The sequence below is a fragment of the Bufo gargarizans genome, chromosome 3, assembly GCF_014858855.1.
Source record: "Bufo gargarizans isolate SCDJY-AF-19 chromosome 3, ASM1485885v1, whole genome shotgun sequence".
Lineage (NCBI taxonomy): Eukaryota > Metazoa > Chordata > Amphibia > Anura > Bufonidae > Bufo > Bufo gargarizans.
Genome location: NC_058082.1, coordinates 420,985,588 through 421,006,817, shown reverse-complemented (window position 1 = coordinate 421,006,817; position 21,230 = coordinate 420,985,588). Strand labels below are relative to the sequence as shown.

General features: G+C 42.8%; 1 protein-coding gene across 1 annotated transcript in view; it reads right to left on the bottom strand.

The window, feature by feature from the left end:
• The window catches only part of NFASC (neurofascin), a 154,843-nt gene that overhangs the window by 3,815 nt on the left and 129,798 nt on the right, over positions 1 to 21,230 (bottom strand). The window contains 3 exon segments of the mRNA XM_044288412.1: positions 8,208 to 8,277; positions 9,450 to 9,581; positions 16,296 to 16,451. Coding sequence (XP_044144347.1) covers positions 8,208 to 8,277; positions 9,450 to 9,581; positions 16,296 to 16,451 — 358 coding nt within the window.

The window sequence follows — 21,230 nt, the reverse complement described above, 5'->3', positions numbered from 1 at the left end:
ACTGTACATTTCAGTTTTATGCCAAACTATAGCAGACGTATTTAACTGTATAGGCACACAGCATACGTCTACCTATATATTCTGTGGGACTGTTTGGAACGTACTGACCATACAGGGTGTGATTTGAGCTTTTAGGTAGGTGCTCTTACATGTGCAGGCTTTGTGATGCAGTTTGTAAAGTCAAATCGAGGAGTGGATCAGTATACGAGAGAAAGTATTAAAGGGGTTCGTTGAAATCAAATCACTGTGTCCCAGATTTACTAATGTGTCTGCCCCAAAAATATGTTAAAAAAGTGATGCAAATTGCAAAGGGCTTCTACACTTTTTTTCTGCCAAAAGGGGCAGCTGCCCCGGGCCCAGTTGCTCCTCGGGGGCCTAAGGCAGCTGCCTCTTGAGCCCTGCTGGCCACTGCCCCGGGTGTCAGGCTGTCAGCTACACAGGGGGGTGCTGCCATGCCATTGGCACTCCAGGCAGCGAACTATGAGAGCTGTGATTCTCTTAAGGACCTTAGATGACATCATCACCATGTGACCAGTAACCTAGCAATATTACTGGTCACATGGTTATGAGGTGATCAAAGGTCCTGTCTACCAGGAGTGTTGCTGCAGGAGAAGTTTGCCAGACTTGTGGAGCTTGTTTTGTGAAGATTACATCAGGAAAAGGTGTCAGGGGCTGTTATACTAATACACTGTAAGCTACTGTATACTGTGGTGTGCTATACTGCTCTACTGTATACTGTGGGGGGCTCTACTGCTCTACTGTATACTGTGGGGGGCTCTACTGTATACTGTGGGGGGCTATACTGCTCTACTGTATACTGTGGGGGGCTGTATACTGTGGTGTGCTATACTGCTCTACTGTATACTGTGGTGTGCTATACTGCTCTACTGTATACTGTGGGGGGCTGTATACTGTCGTGTGCTATACTGCTCTACTGTATACTGTGGGGGGCTATACTGCTCTACTGTATACTGTGGTGTGCTATACTGTTCTACTGTATACTGTGGGGGGCTATACAGCTCTACTGTATACTGGGAGGGGCTGTATACCATTGGGTTGCTGTATACTGTGGGGTTCTGTATACCGTTAGGTTGCTGTATACTGTGGGGTGCTATACTGCTTTACTGTATACTGTGGGGAGCTGTATATTGTGAAGTGATATACTGCTCTACTGCCTACTGTGGGGTGCTGTATACTATACGGTGCTATACTGCATACTTCGGGGTGCTGTATACTATAGGGTGCTATACTGCATACTGTGGGGTGCTGTATACTATAGGGTGCTATACTGCATACTGTGGGGTGCTGGGGTGCACTGTAACGCTAGGGTAAGCCGAGCCCCGGTATCCTTCCTGCAGAGCAGTTCCCACTTCCAGCTCTGAGCCCAGCTGCCCAGAGCACTGATCCTGAGCTACTGGAGTCTTCAGAACTGGAAGTATTTACAGTCATTCACTGTACTCTACCAGGTGTGTGGATTTTTTTTTGTGTGTGTTGTGGTGGAGGGCGTGATTGCATGCTAGGGTGTGAGAAGGCGGGATCCAGGGGGCCCAAGTAAATTTTTGCCAAGGGTCCAATCAATATTAAAGACGGCCCTGGGGGTATCACGGGAAAGGGGCACGTCTAAGATGTGCTATTTTGCGCCAAAATTTTCTAGCGTAAAATCTGTTTCACAGTAAGCCAACCAATAGTTGGTAAAGAGTCAGAGAAAAGTGTCTATCCTTGCACCACATTTATCCTCCTCCCTGAGCCCCTGTGATAAATCTGGTGCAGGGATAGACAGCCTGTCTAAGCTTACACCATCTTTTTTTCGATTGGTAAATCTGGGCCTCTATTCTTCACTAATACTCGCCTACAGTAACACACACCAAACTAGTTTGTAACATTACTGGTGCTCACCCAACTTTTCTGTTAACACCTGTTATGCTCAGGGGTTGTTTCCCTGACATCTTCTGCAGACTGTTCTGCTGAATCAGCAACCACACTTAGGCCCCTTGCAGGTCACATAGCATTATATTGATTGATGATGCTTTGTAATCCTTAGGCCCCTTTCACACGGGTGAGTATTCCGCACGGATGCGATGCGTGATCCTTAGGCCCCTTTCACTTGGGTGAGTATTCCGCGCGGATGCGTGAGTTGAACGCATTGCACCTGCACTGAATACCGACCCATTCATTTCTATGGGGCTGTTCACATGAGCGGTGATTTTCGCACATCACTTGTGCGTTGCGTGAAAATCGCAGCATGCTCCTCTTTTCACGCAACGCAGGCCCCATAGAAGTGAATGGGGTTGCGTGAAAATCGCAAGCATCCGCAAGCAAGTGCGGATGCGGTGCGATTTTCACGCACGGTTTGTAGGAGACGATCGGGATGGAGACCCGATCATTATTATTTTCCCTTATAACATGGTTATAAGGGAAAATAATAGCATTCTGAATATAGAATGCATAGTAAAATAGCGCTGGAGGGGTTAAAAAAATAATAATAAGAATTTAACTCACCTTAGTCCACTTGATCGCGCTGCCCGGCATCTCTTCCGTCTCCTTTGCTGAACAGGACCTGTGGTGACGTCACTCCGGTCATCCGATGTTCCATCACATGATCTTTTACCATGGTGATGGATCATGTGATGGATCATGTGATGACCGGAGTGACGTCACCACAGGTCCTGTTCCTGCAATGAATGCTCACCACAGGTCCTGTTCAGCAGAGGAGACAGAAGGAGATTCCGGGCTGCACGATCAAGTGGACTAAGGTGAGTTACATTTTTGTAAAAAAAAAATTAACCCCTCCAGCGCTATTTTACTATGCATTCTGTATTCAGAATGTTATTATTTTCCCCTATAACCATGTTATAAGGGAAAATAATACAATCTACAGAACACCGATCCCAGACCCGATCTTCTGTGAAGAAGTTCGGGTTTGGGTACCAAACACGGGCGATTTTTCTCACGTGAGTGCAAAACGCATTACAATGTTTTGCACTTACGCGGAAAAATCGCAACGCCCGTGTGAAAGAGGCCTTAAGCCTCATTAAGGGCTTAAGGGTTACAAAGCATCATAAATCAATATAATGCTATGTGACCCGGTCAGTGCTGGGAGGTCAGGCCAGGAGCTGCGCTCGTCTGCAAGGGGCCTTAGACTGAAGCCAGAACTGATATATTGCTCAATCGACTACCCGAAAGAAAAGACTGGGGAGCTTGAATGGATCGTCTACCACCCAGGTGCATAATATCAGAGCTACTGTCCCCTGCTGCTACTGCTGATCTGGGGCCAGCTCCTCAAAGATAAGTCACAACTGATGTGTTGTTAAAGCACTGGCCAGAAGAAAGGCCGCCGAAATCAAACAGAACATCACAGAAAAATCCTGTGCAAAGGGGTCGTGACATTCTTTTGGAATTCGGATAAAGCTTATCACTGGTAAATAGTGTACTTTAGAAATGTACTCCTTAAGAGGGTTTTCCAAGATTTTTTTTTACTGATGATCTATCCTTTGGATAGGTCATCAGTATCTGATCAGTGGGGGTCTGACAGCTGGGATCCTCGCCTATCAGCTGTTTTGAGAAGGCAGCGGTGCTCCTCCTGTGCACAGTGCTATACATTGTATAGGGGCTGTTCTTGGTATCGCGCTCAGCCCTATTAACGTGAATGGAGCTGAGCTACACCTAGGCTGCGTGACACATGAACATGTCATCACTTGGCCTAGGAAAAGCAGAGAGGCTGCGGCTTTCAAAAGCTGATCAGTGAGGGTCACCCCTTTAAGGGCAGATTAAAAGCAATAGGGAACTACATCTGAGCCTGGAGAATCCCTTGAGGGACTCATGTCTCTCTTTTTTTAATCCACTCCTGGTTTTGGCATCAAAAACTTGATTAAAAAATCGGAACAAAACGTGAATGTGTGAAGGCACCTTAAGGCTGCTTTCACACAGTCAGTATTTAGTTAGTCACATCCATCAGTGATTATTAGCCAAAAACCAGGAGCGGAGGGTACACAGAGATAAAGCATAATGGAAAGATTTGCATCTGATTTGAGTTTGACCTCCACCTTATTTTGACTCACAATCACTGAAGGGAAATCACTGATCAAACACCGACTGTGTTAAAGTGACCTAACTATTAGGGCTCATGCACACGACTGTAGTCTGTTTTGCGGTCCGCAAATTGCAGATCCGCAAAACACAAATACCGGTCGTGTGTGCTCCACATTTTGTGGAACGAAATGTCCTGTCTATATTAGAACAGTTCTATCCTTGTCCGTAATGCGGACAATAATAGGACAAGTTCTATATTTTTGTGAATGGCACGGAAAAAATACGTTCGTGTGCATGAGCCCTTAAGATAACACATCTCTTTGCAATGACTCAACCTCTTTCTTGCCAAAATTGCCAGCGGAGCATACAAGGATCCCATCAGTTCTTTACCTTTCCATATGAAGTCATTCAATCCTTTTGCTGAGTTTTTTTTATACAGATAACCAGAAAACACACTCATTCCTCTGTACGGTGGGTGTCGTCTACAACTAGTAAGTACAATACGACTAAATACTTAACTATTCACTCTTGTAACTATGACACAACTAAATTATTACTGCTTTAAGCAAACGACCATATTATGGACACCGATGTATTGATCCCTAATATGTCTCCCATAGAATGCTATGGGCTTATACTGTACCTTTATGCGCCTCCAATTTTATACAGATTCCGTATGAATCTGTGCCGGAATAATGGCATGGCATGCTCCATCGCATGCCATACTCTGGTGGTATTCTCCTGTAGAAGCATTGCAGTAATGGCTGTGGTATAAATACATCTGTAACTGAAAGCTTCGCTTTCTGATGAACAACACAGAGAAAATAAAAGACGACTCCAAACAAATCTGACAAGGTTACTGGAAAGTGCTGCTCGGGGGATGGATAAATGAAAAGGTTATCGAGTTTCCTTCACAGTATAGTTAGGCTATGCTCACATGTTCAGGATCTGATAAGGATTTAGGTGCGGACTTAGATCCTCATCAAATCCATGGACACTGCATCCAAATAGATAGGATATCTCATCCCCATTCACATGTAGTGGAAGAAATCATCATGGAATAGGCAGCATGCTCTATATGCAAAGAATATGCTCTGTATTCCACATGGAAAATATGTAAATCAGCAATAGCGCTAATCCTTGTGTGGATACGCGACAGCAATTCGGGTATCTTTCTTGGCCTTCTGTCATGAATTATTTGTCAAAGGCAAATACAGACAATGTGAACATAGCCTTAGTTAAAGTAGTTGTCTCATTTTGGCATTTGATGGCCCAAATGGGAATAACCTCCATTAAGCGTCAGCCTGGGGTGGCCAGAGTTACCTAAATGGTGAGCGTCTGGCACTCCGCTGTTTCTGAAACTCCCACAGCAGTGAATGGGAACTGCACAGCTAAATATCCTGGGCAGCTTACGGAGACAGCATAGCTTACTGTTTGCGTAGCTCCCATTTTCCATAACTCTACCTCCCTGGGCCGGCACTTACTGTGCGTTTTTTTCCATCTTGGCAATAAAAGGCCTCGATGGGACAACCCCTTTAAGGGAATGATTAAAAATGGAAAAAGTCCAGTACAGCTGTAAATCTGCCAATGACAGACTGGTAAAATGAGAGACTGCTGGTTGGCCCCAGTGTCAAGGTTGGGGAATGTCCCTCTGTTGTAAGCTCTAGAAAAGCTGGTAAAAGTATACATTTCATTGCATGTTGTAAATGACATGGAAATATGGGAACATCCCACTGCTTTCCGTCAACGAAACCCCAAACACAAAGTAAAAATGTATAAAAAAGCAGCCTCTACGGATTTGGAGGGGGTTAATGGTTAAGTATGTAGTTTATATATAACCCTCAGGAAACACATGAAATGTATTCAGCCGTCTGTTGCAGTCAGTACCTGTGACAAGGTATGACACAAGAGACTTTTAACTGTGCTACCGATCCATGCAACCTGTCAATTCTATAAGAGTCCATAGGTTGCTTCTTGCATCCTCTAGAGCAGTTCTTCTCAAACTGTGAGGTGGGCCTCACCGGTGAGAGGCAGCTAGGGAAGACGTTCTGAGAGAACCTTCTGTATGCTTCACAAGTCTTTCTCTGGTTGCAACAATCTCTGGTTTAGGCTACTTTAACACTACCGTTTTACTTTTCCAGGTATTGAGATCCGTCATAGGGGCTCAATACCGGGAAACAAACGCTTCAGTTTTTTCCCCATTTATTGTCAATGGGGACAAAACTGAACGGAATGCTCCAAAATGCATTCCGTTCCGTTTAGTTGTGTTCCCAGACCGGAGAGAAAACCGCAACATGTTGTATTTTGCTTTCCGTACTCGGATGTGGAGCAATAGAAAACGGATCGTCCTTTTAATGGATTTCATGAGGGATCCGTCTTGGCAATGTTAAATATAATACAACCGGATCCGTTCATAAAGGATGCAGATGGTTGTATTATCAGTAATGGAAGCGTTTTTGCTGAACCCTGCCGGATCCAGCAAAAACACTAGTGTGAAAAGTAGCCTTAACACCATAACTTCTTTGTGCATATTGTAATGTTCTATTGTGTCCAGAAGACACATTTCCAGATAAATGGAGGCAATCTTTAAAATGATTGGCAAGGGCTAGGACTGTTGGTGAGGCCCCAGTAAAAAAGAATCTGAAAAGGCATGCTCTTCTAGGGTCTAGATGCTACTGTCATCTATAGCCCTTTTCAGTTAACACCAGTTCAGCAGGCAGCGGAAGAAGAAAATAAAAGATTGTGCTCCACTATGTTTGGTATTCTAAAAACGGTAGCTACCGTATGTTAAGATAACAAACTGTATTCTGCCGGCTACATTAGTAAATTTTAAATTAAAGAGATTAATGTGGATTACCATGTTATGATGTAATCGGTTGAGTTTATGGGATTAATGATGATTACATTAGATTAATAACAGTAGTTTAAGGCCTAGAAGGCCAAAAAGGATTTATCCTACCTTCCGAAAAACCTTCATGGAACAAATGGACACATGAGCATGTTTTATGAAGAGAAGAGACAGGCCCATATGTGATAGAATAGAAAGAGATGGGAGACATGTGAAGGAGGGAGAGAGAAGCAGACACTATAATAACGGTAAGAGACACCATGTCGCTATCACATGGACATAGATACAGACACTCATCAATTCAGAGAATCTGATGCAGGGTTGCACATAACACCGTGGCTTATGAAAAATGTATGTCCTGTGACATCATGTTACAGTGAACACAGTTTAGGTGGTTAGGTCTGGCGTTTTATCCAGCTTTGCTCTTTAGCTCTTTGCATCCTTGGACCAAGGATTTGGATGAGGAGGCACTTATGTGTCTCAGCTGTTCTCAGAGCTTGTCCATACATTTAATTGATTATTTGAGGATTTTATTGTAGGATTTCAGGGAGATGTCTGTCACACACAAAGCACAGAGGGTGACACATAGGCAGTGACGTCCCTCACCTGTGCTCCTTCCTGGGTAGCGAGTAGGAGACAAAGGCACAGATGTTACATGCACAGGCCGGTCTGGGACAGCGGTGGAGGACTGTCCTGTGTGTGACGCTGTGAACCGTTGTGTTCGGCACTGAACAAGTGTGACATTGAAATACTAAGGAATGGTGGCATATTAATTAAACATTTTGTTTATGTGGTCTATAATCAGAAATATTTAATGTGTATGCATAACTTAAAGGTCACTGTAAATAACGATGTACTACAAATGCAACACTGTCCATGTATGTATTTATGTATCTATACATATGTTCAGGGGCGGACTGGGAATAAATAAATAAATGTGGCCCCAAGTTGTAGGTCGGTCCAAATTAACAGAAGGCAGGGCCAGCATAAAATACTGCCGCCACAGCTGCAGTATTCAACAGTATCACATTCCTGAGGATCGCAATACAGTTGAATGCAGGAGGGCACTTCCCGACGCTGACTAGGTGCATAATTACCTGATGTACCTAGCACTAAACAATCCTGAGAGCATCAGATTGCTACATACCCGGCCAGCAGAAGTGAGGTGGGCGGCCCACTGGGCATCAGCCCACTAGAAGATTTCCCTGTGGGGTCTATGGCCAGTCCGTCCCTGTATATGTTTTTTTTCCCTTTAATTATCTGTTTCACTTTTTTAAAAATTTGGATGTATTAGTGTATTGACATAGCACCCTACATATTCTTCTTTTACCTGTAGTCAAATGAACCATCTTCATCTTTCTGATCTTCAGGACCTAGTGCCACTTCTTTCTTTTCTCTCACTGAAGGGTATAAACAAAAAGTTATGTTTGTGGCACTCATTACTCATTATTACCCAATCCTTTCAAATATTGTGGAACAACTCTGCTCCTACAGACTTAGCTTGCTTACTATCTGTATACATATAACGAGCTAACTTTAATGACTTTTGAAACTTCATTACTCTAAAAAACTACCATATGACACAACTTACTTAAAGGGGGTTTCTGGTGATATAAAGTTATCCCCTATCCGGTAGGACCCCACCGATCTAATGGTTCTATAACTGGAATACCCCTTTGCATTTTTTTTTTTTTTTTACTTTTAAAAGTCTTCTGACCATGATCATAGGGTATCCTGATGATAATAGAGTATCCTGATACTGGGACCCCAACAGACCCTGGAAAAAAAAGAGTTCCATTCTGCTGCAGCATCTCCACAGGGGAAATAAAGCATTACACAGTTCCCACTGAAATCAATTGGTTGTCTTTGTAATATGCATAGACTAGATGGGTCCTACTGCATAAGAGAGAATACTCTTAGTCACTCTCTGCTTTTAACACCGAACTATGAAATCCTATTATGGAATTTAAAAATGAGTTTTCTAAACCAGATGTAATACATGGGGCCAATACTGGTAACATAGTAACATAGTACATAAGGCCGAAAAAAGACATTTGTCCATCCAGTTCGGCCTGGTCCGAAGAGTATGACAAATTGTACAGCATATTGAAGGAAAAGTCTACACTTGGCTCCAATTCTGCCAGCTAAGAAGTGGAAACTGAAGCTAAACGGTAAACAGGTTCACAAAAAAATAAAAATAATTTCCTTTAGCATGGAGATCTGATAAGATCAGCTTTATGAATCTACTGATCCATCTTGCCAAGTGTTGATTGAGTCTGGTGGTATGGTGTGGGAATCTTTTTCTGGTACACAATAGGCTCCTACATACAAATTGAGCATTGTTTAAATGCTGCAGTTAAAAATATTGTTGTTTTTTAATTGCAGTATGCTCGGTGTGTGGCACTTTACTGAAGCTTTCCTCTAGACTAAAAACACTTCATGGGGTTTTTAATTTCAAGTTTTTTTTTTACAAGCAAAAAAGAGTCCAAGAAAAAGACGGTGGGAATGTTTTAGACGTATTATTTTGTAGAAACCATCAAATCAATTTTGTTTTGAGGTATGTGTCCCTCACCTGGGTATTTTCCTCCTCGACTCCTCTTGATGAAGCAAACTATCAATAAGATGAGCACCAGGAGAGCGACTGCACACATGAGTCCAATGAACCAGCCCTGGGTAGCAATGTCCACCTGGTTCTTTGTGTAAGCTGTCAGTGATAAGCAGAAGACTGGTTATAATAGAGCTCTGTATATCACACGAATAGAAGTAACACTGATGACATGTACAACAAAGAAGACAGAATCAACACATAGAGAAAGAAAATAATTTAGGTAGTAGCATAAAAAAATGATGAAACATCTGTAAATCACAGATCTTGTAATACTGATCCCCAACCTTGTCTTTCAAGCAACCCAGACAGTGCAGTCTGTTTAGGATCTCTTTACAGCAGAGAAGTTGGCTACGTATGAGTCAATCAGGCAGATTCTCTGGAGCTCATGTGAAGAGACCATGAAATTCAGTATTTTGGGGGGGCTGTTGAGGACCAGAGATGGGAAATCCTCTAATTAAATATTCAAGAGCAAGAGGAAATCAGAAGAGAACAATTCTTACAGTTCTTAACCAATGACTGAAGAATGGAATATAGTAACGTCTATGACCACATACTGTACAGTTTATAACATCATTACTATTACATCATACATACAACAAGGAGAATGGTGGTGATTTGTGGGCAAACCCATGAAGGCACAAATAATCTTATCACACAGAGAAACAAAGGAATATTTACACCAATTTCTTCTAATGACTTCAGTCACTTAATTCATATTGATTAGAGGTAGATTCCAAGTAAAGGCACATTTATACGTGCCGAGGAGAAGCCAGCTGTCGGGACGGAGCATTCCTTCCCGACAGTCGGCTGCTTGGTCAGTGGGGGTGAAGTAATGCATTTACATGTAGCGATCATCTCCACAGTATGAGGACGAGGGATCATTATTGCGATCGCTCGTCCTCATACAGCTGCATTGTTTCTGGGCATCAAATCGCTGTTTACAAAGCACAATCTGCTGCCCAGAGATTCTAATTTAGGTGCCTGAACAAACGACAGGATCACCCGATAAACGAGTGTTTCGCTCGTTCATTAAATGATTGGCTGCACCTTTACACGGGCAGATTATCGGGAATGAGTGTTCACAGGAACAGTAGTTCCTGATAATCTGCCTGTCTAAATCCACTTTAAGACTGGCCATGCGCAGTAGAAATTTTACATAAGATTGTTAGAAGATTCAACAAAGACTCAACATTGTTTGCATGTATCTCCTGACCCCATGATAAACATGAAGAATCAGGCATAACATGGTTCTTCTTTCCCCCAACATATCCTCTTGGGGACAGCTAAAAAACCACATTACTGTTTATTTAGTATTCAATATATGTGAATATTCAGAATTTTCTGCTACCTTTTATGAAAATTCTCTGGGTATGGCCCCTGCTTTTATAGGCACAGTTCATAAAGTTTGGATTTACAGTGGCTCGCCCGTCCCGGAGCTACAGATTAGGTGCACTCTCCACGGCACACCCACTGCCGATAATTAGCAATAATGAATTAGAAATAGTTTGGAGGGCACTCAAATATCTGATGTTGCAAGGAACCGTCTTACAGACTAAATGCATATACTCTATTTACAAACCGGATTCCCAAAAAGTTGGGACACTAAACAAATTGTGAATAAATACTGAATGCAATGTTGTGGAGATGGCAAATGTCAATATTTTATTTGTAATAGAACGTAGATGACAGATCAAACGTTTAATCCGAGTAAATGTATCATTTTAAAGGAAAAATACGTTGATAAAAATTTTCACGGTGTCAACAAATCCCCAAAAAGTTGGGACAAGTAGCAATAAAGGGGCTGGAAAAAGTAAATTTGAGCATAACGAAGAGCTGGAAGACCAATTAACACTAATTAGGTCAATTGGCAACATGATTGGGTATAAAAAGAGCTTCTCAGAGTGGCAGTGTCTCTCAGAAGCCAAGATGCGCAGAAAGATAGTGGAGCAATATCAGAAAGGTGTTACCCAGCGAAAAATTGCAAAGACTTTGCATCTATCATTATCAACTGTGCATAACATCATCCGAAGATTCAGAGAATCTGGAACAATCTCTGTGCGTAAGGGTCAAGGCCGTAAAACCATACTAGATGCCCGTGATCTCTGGGCCCTTAAACGACACTGCACCACAAACAGGAATGCTACTGTAAAGGAAATCACAGAATGGGCTCAGGAATACTTCCAGAAACCATTGTCAGTGAACACAATCCACCGTGCCATCCGCCGTTGCCAGCTGAAACTCTACAGTGCAAAGAAGAAGCCATTTCTTAGCAAGATCCACAAGCGCAAGCGTTTTCACTGGCCAGGGATCATTTAAAATGGAGTGTGGCAAAATGGAAGACTGTTCTGTGGTCAGACGAGTCACGATTCAAAGTTATTTTTGGAAATCTGGGACGCCATGTCATCCGGACCAAAGAGGACAAGGACAACCCAAGTTGTTATCAACGCTCAGTTCAGAAGCCTGCATCTCTGACGGTATGGGGTTGCATGAGTGAGTGTGGCATGGGCAGCTTGCATATCTGGAAAGGCACCATCAATGCAGAAAAATATATTCAGGTACTAGAACAACATATGCTCGCATCCAGACGTCATCTCTTTCAGGGAAGACCCTGCATTTTTCAACAAGATAATGCCAGACCACATTCTGCATCAATCTCAACATCATGGTTGCGTAGGAGAAGGATCCGGGTACTGAAATGGCCAGTCTGCAGTCCAGATCTTTCACCTATAGAGAACATATGGCGCATCATAAAGAGGAAGGTGCAACAAAGAAGGCCCAAGACGATTGAACAGTTAGAGGCCTGTATTAGACAAGAATGGGAGAGAGCATTCCTATTTCTAAACCTGAGAAACTGGTCTCCTCGGTCCCCAGACGTCTGTTGAGTGTTGTAAGAAGAAGGGAAGATGCCACACAGTGGTGAAAATGGCCTTGTCCCAACTTTTTGGGGATTTGTTGACACCATGAAATTCTGATTCAACATATTTTTTCTTTAAAATGGTACATTTTCTCAGTTTGAACTTTTGTTCCGTGATTTATGTTCTATTCAGAATAAAATATTAGAAGTTGGCACCTCCACATCATTGCATTCAGTTTTTATTCACGATTTGTATAGTGTCCCAACTTTTTGGGAATCCGGTTTGTATTAATTGTAATATATACATAATATACACAGATCAAAAAAAGGTTAAACATATGGGATAAAAGTATACCAATAATCCTATAGATGAGAAAATAAAAATAAAAACTAGAATATATAATCACAAATGATGATGGTATCAATTAGGTAATAGATTTGATATATACTTGGATACAGAAGTTCGTATATTAGTTCGTATATATATATATTTAAAATGTTATATTTATATATTATACCAATTTGATACCATCACATGATTGTACACACAAATATATCCATGATCAACTTCAATATGAATTAAAAATCAAATAGATATATACAATATCCCAAACATAAACCACTGATGGATGTTTTTAGGTTTAGTCAGTTAATATTGGCATATAATATATATCTTGAGACTCCAAATTATCTTACCACAATTACTTCAATGTAGTTCTCCATTCTACTGACATTAATACACTTATATTGAATTGGATGTCTTTAGTCTACTTTTTATGGAAACAGTTTTTTTTGTTCTTTTTTGTAATTTTTAGTAAGCTGTTAAATGTTTATCCTTTGAGGAAAACATGGATAAATGTTTGTGATTAATATGCCAAGCTTACTATTCTGTTATTAATATATTATTTGCTACAAGGATATTCAGTGTCCTGATTGTTGCTGTAATGTATTGAAATGTAACCCACTGAGGAAGGAGCATGAGGCTCCGAAACGCGTCTGTGACTAATTGTAAAGTTAGTGAACATCGGAGTGGCCACAATACATGGACAGCTTTGACATTAAGGAAGCAGAGCTTTTTTGCCTTTAAAAATTGGATCCATTCAAAAGTGAACCGTACGTGGTATGAGGTGCGATCCCTGTTATCCACTTATCTGCAGGTGATCAGTGGCCGGTCAACCCAAATAGAGTCCTAAACACGTGGGATGCCACGTGGTACACAGTAAGCAGCGAGCCGACATAGCTTAGCGCCCATATCACCACATCCACGTGGGACGCCGAAAGCAGTGAGCCGGCACAGCCCAGCGCCCGCACTACTATAGCCACGTGGGACTATGGATAACCATTTAACAGCTTACAAAAACTTAAAAACAAAAAACTGTTTCCATAAAAAGGAGACTAAAAACATCCAATTCAATATAAATGTATTAATGTCAGTAGAATTGAGAACTTCATTGAAGTAATTGAGATAAGATAATTTGGAGTCTGAACATATACTGTATATTATATATATATATATATATGTTTGTATGTACTAATGCTACAACCATGTTTATGTATCCAAGTATATATCAAATCAAATCTATTAGCTAACCAATACCATCATCATCAGTTTTTATTTTGATTTTATTTTATATCATTTTATTTGCTCATCTATAGGATTGCTAGTATACTTTTATCCCATATTTTAAACCCTTTTTTGATCTGTTTGTGTATATTATGTATATATTACAATTAATAAATAGAGTATATGCATTTATCTGTAAGACGGTTCCTTGCAACATCAGATATTTGAGTGCCCTCCAAACTATTTCTAGTTCATAAAGTTGCTAATGACAGACCTAATGAATGCATACTGTATATCATAGGGTTTAATCAGCCAACACATGTCTGATGTCACCCAAGAAAAAAAACAATATTCTTCTGTTTTATATTTAAACTAAAAAACAATCTTAAAAAACACATTACTGTTTCTTTAGTATTCAATATATATGAATATTCAGAATTTTCTGCTCCTATTAAAATTCCCTGCTTTTATAGGCACAGTTCATAAATGATCTTTATGAAGACAATAACATCTAATCTTTTATTGAAAGACGTATACATATTTAGAAGAAGATGCTCTAACTATAAGGGCTGTTTCACACGAGCGAGTCCATTGCGGGAATCACGCTCCGTGTGTGAGTGTGATCCTCCGCTCTGGACTTGCAGGAGCACACGGCATTAGCATGATTTATAATGCTATGTGTCTCTGCTTGAGCTTATTTCTACAGAATCATACTGACAGCTTTATGTCACTATGATTCTGTGGAAAAAAGGCCATGCAGAGGCACATAGCATTATAAATCATGATAATGCTGTGCGCTCCTGCATGTCCAGAGCGGAGGATCACACTCACACACGGAGCGCGATTCCCGCAATGGACTCGCTCGTGTGAAAAAGCCCTAACAGTTTTTTAATATAAAAAAAATTACAGCACTCTAAACAGCTCGCCAAAAAAGTGTACATACATTAGGGCTCTTTCACACCTGCGTTATAGTCTTCCGGCATAGAGTTCCGTCGTCGGGGCTCTATGCCGGAAGAATACTGATCAGGATTTTCCTAATGCATTCTGAATGGACAGTCCGTCCTTCAGGATGCATCAGGATGTCTTCCGTTCCGGAACGGAACGTTTTTTGGCCGCAGCAAATAGCGCAGCATGCTGCGCTTTTTGCTCCGGCCAAAAATCCGGAATACTTGCCGCAAGGCCGGATCCGGAATGAATGCCCATTGAAAGGCATTGATCCGGATCCGGCCTTAAGCTAAACGTCGTTTCGGCGCATTGCCGGATGCGACGTTTAGCTTTTTCTCAATGGTTACCATGGCTGCCGGGACGCTAAAGTCCAGGCAGCCATGGTAAAGTGTAGCGGGGAGCGGGGAGCAGCATACTTACCATCCGTGCGGCTCCCGGGGCGCTCCAGAGTGACGTCAGGGCGCCCCAAGCGCATGGATCACGTGATCGCATGGACACGTCATCCATGCGCATGGGGCGCTCTGACGTCATTCTGGAGCGCCCCGGGAGCCGCACGGATGGTAAGTATGCTGCTCCCCCGCTCCCCACTACTACTATGGCAACCAGGACTTTAATAGCGTCCTGGGTGCCATAGTAACACTGAAAGCATTTTGAAGACGGATCCGTCTTCAAATGCTTTCAGTACACTTGCGTTTTTCCGGATCCGGCGTGTAATTCCGGCAAGTGGAGTACACGCCGGATCCGGACAACGCAAGTGTGAAAGAGGCCTTAGAACGAAACCTTTCCAGAAAACAATATAGATCGTTATTACTAATAGGAGAAACATAAAAAAGAAGGAAAAAAACTAAAGGATCATGAGAATTAAAAAGCAAAAGCAACAAACAATAATGGGTTAGGCCTCATGCACACGCACGTGGACTCATTCATTTCTATGGGTCCTCAAAAAATGCGGACAGCATATGGATTTCATCCATGTGCTGTCCACATCCGTGTGGTCATTCTCCAAATTACAGAGAACGTCCTATTTTTATCCATTTTGTAGACTAGAACAGCCAGTTCCACCACAAAAATGAATGCAGAATGCACATGGCTGGTATCCATATTTTGTGGATCAGCAGTTTGAAGACAACAACATGGATATGGTTGTGTGCATGAGGCCTAAAGCTCAAGAAGGATAAACCATGCTGCAACATTGAGCTTTTATGGAAGAATCCATTTTCTTCCTTATTACTTTCCATTCCATGTGAATCGGCACCAGGGGCCTTATTAGGTAACCTCTTTTTGTAAATTCATAGCATAAGAACAACCTTTCTTTCACATTTCAATATTAAATGAACTATATCAATGTAATGGCATTGCTGGCAGGAGGCATCTTCCACACAAACTGGATGACAAAGGTTAAAAAAACCATGTGTCTGTGCTGTCACCGAAAAGATAGATCCCTCACCTGAGTTGGTCTCGAAAGTCACAAATGGGCTTGTGACCGCGTGGTGCTCCTGGGAATAAACCCGTACTCTGTAGGTCATCCCAGGGACCAGATCAGACAGCTGAATTGATGCAGGGGGATGACCCCTAACGGGAACAGTTCTGCTCATGTTATTACCTGATAGGAAAGAGCTGAGGATGAATGTCGTCTGACTTGACAGTAAGGGAAAGGGAGGCCAAGGCAAAATGTTTCATGCAAATGAATCGAGCACCAGCATTCATATACATGGTGATCCTAATAATCACAGAACATTCTGCATAAATAAAGTTCTTTCTCTATAGCAATATAGCACACGCTGTATAAAATATAATGCAATGGGTACAAAATCCACCACAACATATAAGCACATCAATGCTCTTGTTCCTTTCCAAATACTCTACTTTTGCAATAAATGGTAACGTTAAAGGGAATGTGTCACCTACATTTTTTTTTTACTAAGTAGAATGGGCTACTGATGCATAATCTGTTTTCTGATCTGTTTTTATTTTTCTGAGATTTTTTTTTCTATTTTCTATAGATGAGTAAGGAGTCGGCATATTGCCTGAGCTGCTACTTTAAAGGGGTAAAACCACCTTAGAGATATCCACCATATCCTCCCCTGGAAGCTGAACCTATGAGGAGATAGGGAGTCTACCAAGCACTTTGATTGAGTGGCTGCCACATCCAGGTGGACTTATGTATAGAAAGAGGACCTCTCAATCCCCTGCTATAGGAGTTGCAGAAACAGCTAAGCAAGCGAATGTGCACAGACACCTTCTCATTCATTCTCTGCCTGAAGGTAGCAGCCAGCTTATAGGTGGGTTAGGGGACCCCCGTACTGCACATACAGATGTCTCCATACTGTTCCTTTTGGTTTAAGATATCCTGAGATGAGTAACATGAGATGGTCAGCTTTTTTTTTTTTTACGTATTCCCACCAGAGTAACGCAAAAAATATTTTTTTCTAAGCTGGGCATCTTGTGCCACTCATTTGGGCATACCTTAAACTAGGAGGAAAATGTTTGAATGTGCAGACCCCAGAGATAGGACATGCATCTATCAGACATTAATAGCATAACCTGTAGATATGCCATAAATGTTTAAGCTGGGAATACTTAAGAGTTTTGCTTTACAGCAGCCACATGGTTCATAAGAACCTGTAGTATGGAGATGGCTCATTGACTTCTAGGCATGCTCTGTGACCTGCGCACAGGAAGTTTTCAGTGTTAAAAAACTGATGGATAGCGAATATGGATAGCGAAAAACACAAAAACGTCAAAAATTCTTGCAAAAAAATGTTTAACATAAAAATCTGATTTGAACAATGCATCATCTGACTGATGATATTTTTGTTGCACCCTACTCCATTTTAACGTTACAATACCGCAAAATCAGCGCTGTTTTTAATGAACACTGCACCTGTTTTATATAAACTGGTAAACCAACATGCCTCAAACACTTTTTTGAGAGAACTATGCATGGTTAACCAGATTAAATTGTTACCTTTCAGTATCATTAAAGATAACCTTGCAGGTTCCAAAGAGCCTCAATAATTCCTACTTTAGCTGGTCAAACAGCTGAAAATCTCTACTATTATTACAGGACTATACACTCAATGTAAATGTATATAATCCAGTGGCGTACCGGCAATAGAAGCAGACCACGTGACTGCTATGGGCCCGGGGGGAGGAGGGGGCCTGGGAGTGCCCGACACTGAACTTGTTTTTTACCACTAGGAGGAGCTCAGTGCAAAGAGATCATTACAGCTTCCATAGTAGTTGTATTAAAGGGGTTTTCCAATATTTTCATACTGATGATGCGTTGAGCGATTTGAAGTGAGACGAACTGACTTTGATCTGAATTTCAGGAAAAATTTGATTTGCCACAAAGCTGAATTTCCTTGTGTTTTTTTCCCCTAAAATGGCCAGCTACACGTGTTACAAAGTGAGAGTAAGAAGCCTAGGAACGTAATATGACCCATAATGCAATGCAGCCAGCCAATAAGCAGACATTCCCTGTGATGTCATAGCCCTATAAAAGCCTCATCCCGAGCGGTCGACACCATTTCACTGTGAACTGAGTATAGGGGAAGGTCGTGGCAAGCGCTAGGAACAGTGTTTTAGAAAACTTTTACTTGTAGAATACTGGAAAGTAAGAGTGCAGGGAGATTGTAGGGAGAGTTTTCAGACACTGTAGGGAGAGATAAGGGAGACTGCAGGGACAATGCAGTCTTGGTGTAATCGCCCTGTGCATCTTGTTCAACTGCTGCCATTCATTCTTAATCTGCTCTGTTATAAATAGACTTACTGTGCATCAGACTCAGCGTCAACAGGTGGTCAAGTATGTAGGCATGTTTATCTAGTTCACCTGCTGAGTCATCCATACTTAGTTATATTACTGATTCAGTTACTGTGCACTATGGCCAACAGACAGTTGCCCGGCCCTCAAAAAGGAACAGGTAGTGGCAAAAATGTAGCTGTAGCCGACATAACTAGCAGCAGAAGAGGGGGAAGTGGTAGCAGCAGCTGCAGTAACAGGCTGCTAGCGGCCGTGATTTGACCAACAATCCAGGTGTACTGGAATAGTTGACTCGCTCTTCAACATCTTCTCAGGTGACAACAGATAAACACAGCCAGGAATAGGTGGGTTCCTCAGCACATTTAGGCTACTTTCACACTAGCGTTCATAGGTCCGTTCGTGAGCTCCGTTTGAAGGAGCTCACGAGCGGACCCGAACGCCTCCGTCCAGCCCTGATGCAGTCTGAATGGAGCGGATCCGCTCAGACTGCATCAGTCTGGTGGCGTTCAGCCTCCGCTCCGCTCGCCTCCGCACGGACAGGCGGACAGCTGAACGCTGCTTGCAGCGTTCAGCTGTCCGCATGGCCGTGCGGAGGCGAGCGGATCCGTTCAGACTTACAATGTAAGTCAATGGGAACGGATCCGCTTGAAGATGTCACCATATGGCTCAATCTTCAAGCGGATCCGTCCCCCATTGACTTTACATTGAAAGTCTGAACGGATCCGCTCAGGCTACTTTCACACTTAGAATTTTTTCTAAGTTATTAATGCAGACGGATCCGTACTGAACGGAGCCTCCGTCTGCATTAATATGATCGGATCCGTTCAGAACGGATCTGATCGAACGCTAGTGTGAAAGTAGCCTTAGTTGGCATGGCCCATAAACAACCTGCGGACTCCTCTAGGCATGCAACTAGCGATGATGACAATAGGGTGGGAGCACATGTTGAGAACAGTCAGGGACATGGCCATGAAACTGGTGAGGGTGACATAAGTGACGAACAGGCAGTGGATGATGATGTAGCAGATCGCACGCGTGAGCTGGGTGAAGAGGAGGCATCATCATCATCAGGGGGTGAGGGTGGCAGCAGGCCTGTGAGACAGCAGCAGGGTGGCAGCATGCCGATGAGCCAGCAGGGTGGAAGCAGTGGGAGATCTGGAGCCAAATGCAGCCGGGGTACACAGTCTGCTACTCAGGAGCCTACCTGTCAGGAAACAACTAGGGGTGCACGGGCTCATAAAGGCAGTGACATGCAGTCTGCACAGAGTGGTGGGGGTAAAATGCCATACTCGGCTATGTGTGAATGCAGGATATGTGGGCAGAAGGTGAAGCATGGTCAGGGTGCTAATGTTGGCACCACGGCCCCTAGTCAACACTCATCCAACAACACAGAAGCTGAACGTGCAGCTGGCCAAGTTGCTGGTACTACAGTTCCCCCCTTTTCATATCGCTGACTCAGAACATTTCAGAGAACTGATAGCTTGTGACCACCCAAGGTGGAGAGTCCCAAGCCTTCACAACTTCTCTAAAAAGCTGTACCAGCCCTGCACATGTTTGTTGATCAGAAGGTGGGCCAGCACTTGAGCCTGTCGGCGTCTAATACAGTTCATGTCAGTGATGACCTGTTGAGCTGTAACTATAGTCAAGGACAATATATGTCCTTTACAGTCCACTGGGTAAATGTGATTCCCAGCAGCGGACCCCAGCTCTTAGATCTGGGGAATGAGGGATTGATATAGCAGTAGCGCTCAAGTCATTTTGTATCTATTTAGCTATAAATGTGATTCCAGCCCAGGCAAACCAGCAACTTGCCCAGGTGATGACAACGCCGTGTTGTAATCATGGGATTTCTATGCCAATGTCCTCCTCTGCTTCCTCATCCTCAGACTCAACTGTAGGCACAGTTCAGAATGGTCCTCCAGGATACTACCTATGCAAAGCACAGTGTTGTTACGCGGTTCTACACCTGGTTAGCTTGGGCGTACGGAGTCACACCGGGGAGGAACTGCTCTGCATCATCAACCAAGAAATCAAATCCTGGCTGTCTCCTCACCCACTGGAGGTCATGGAAAATGGGAAGAACATTCTGTCTGCGATGCATCAGGGAGGGCTGACCCATGCGCCTTGCATGGCACACATATTTAATCTGGTTCTCACCCGGCTCCTGAAGTCTTCCACCCAACTGCAAGACATCTTGAAAATATCAAACTGTGAATGCACTTTAGGCACTCCTTGACCTGTAAAGCCAAAATGGTGTTCCCCTAGATTGCCTTATATGCAACGTTTTCACACGTTCGAACTTCACGCTCCACATGTTGGACTGAATGTATGAGTAGAGGAAACCCGTGACCGATTTCTTGATGATGCAGATGGACAGGCACGATGTTAGACATTGGCAGATCATGCGTGACACCTTCTGTTTGCTCAGGCCCTTTGAGGAGGCCACTTTATTTGTGAGTCACCAGGACGATGGGATCAATGATGTCATTCCACTCCTTCACGTCCTGGAAGGGACGCTGATAAATCTGACTGGTGAGGAAATAGAAGACGTGGAGCCTACATCTCACACCCACCTGAGCCCTGTGAAGGCTGAACTGGCACAGGAGGAAGACGAGGAGG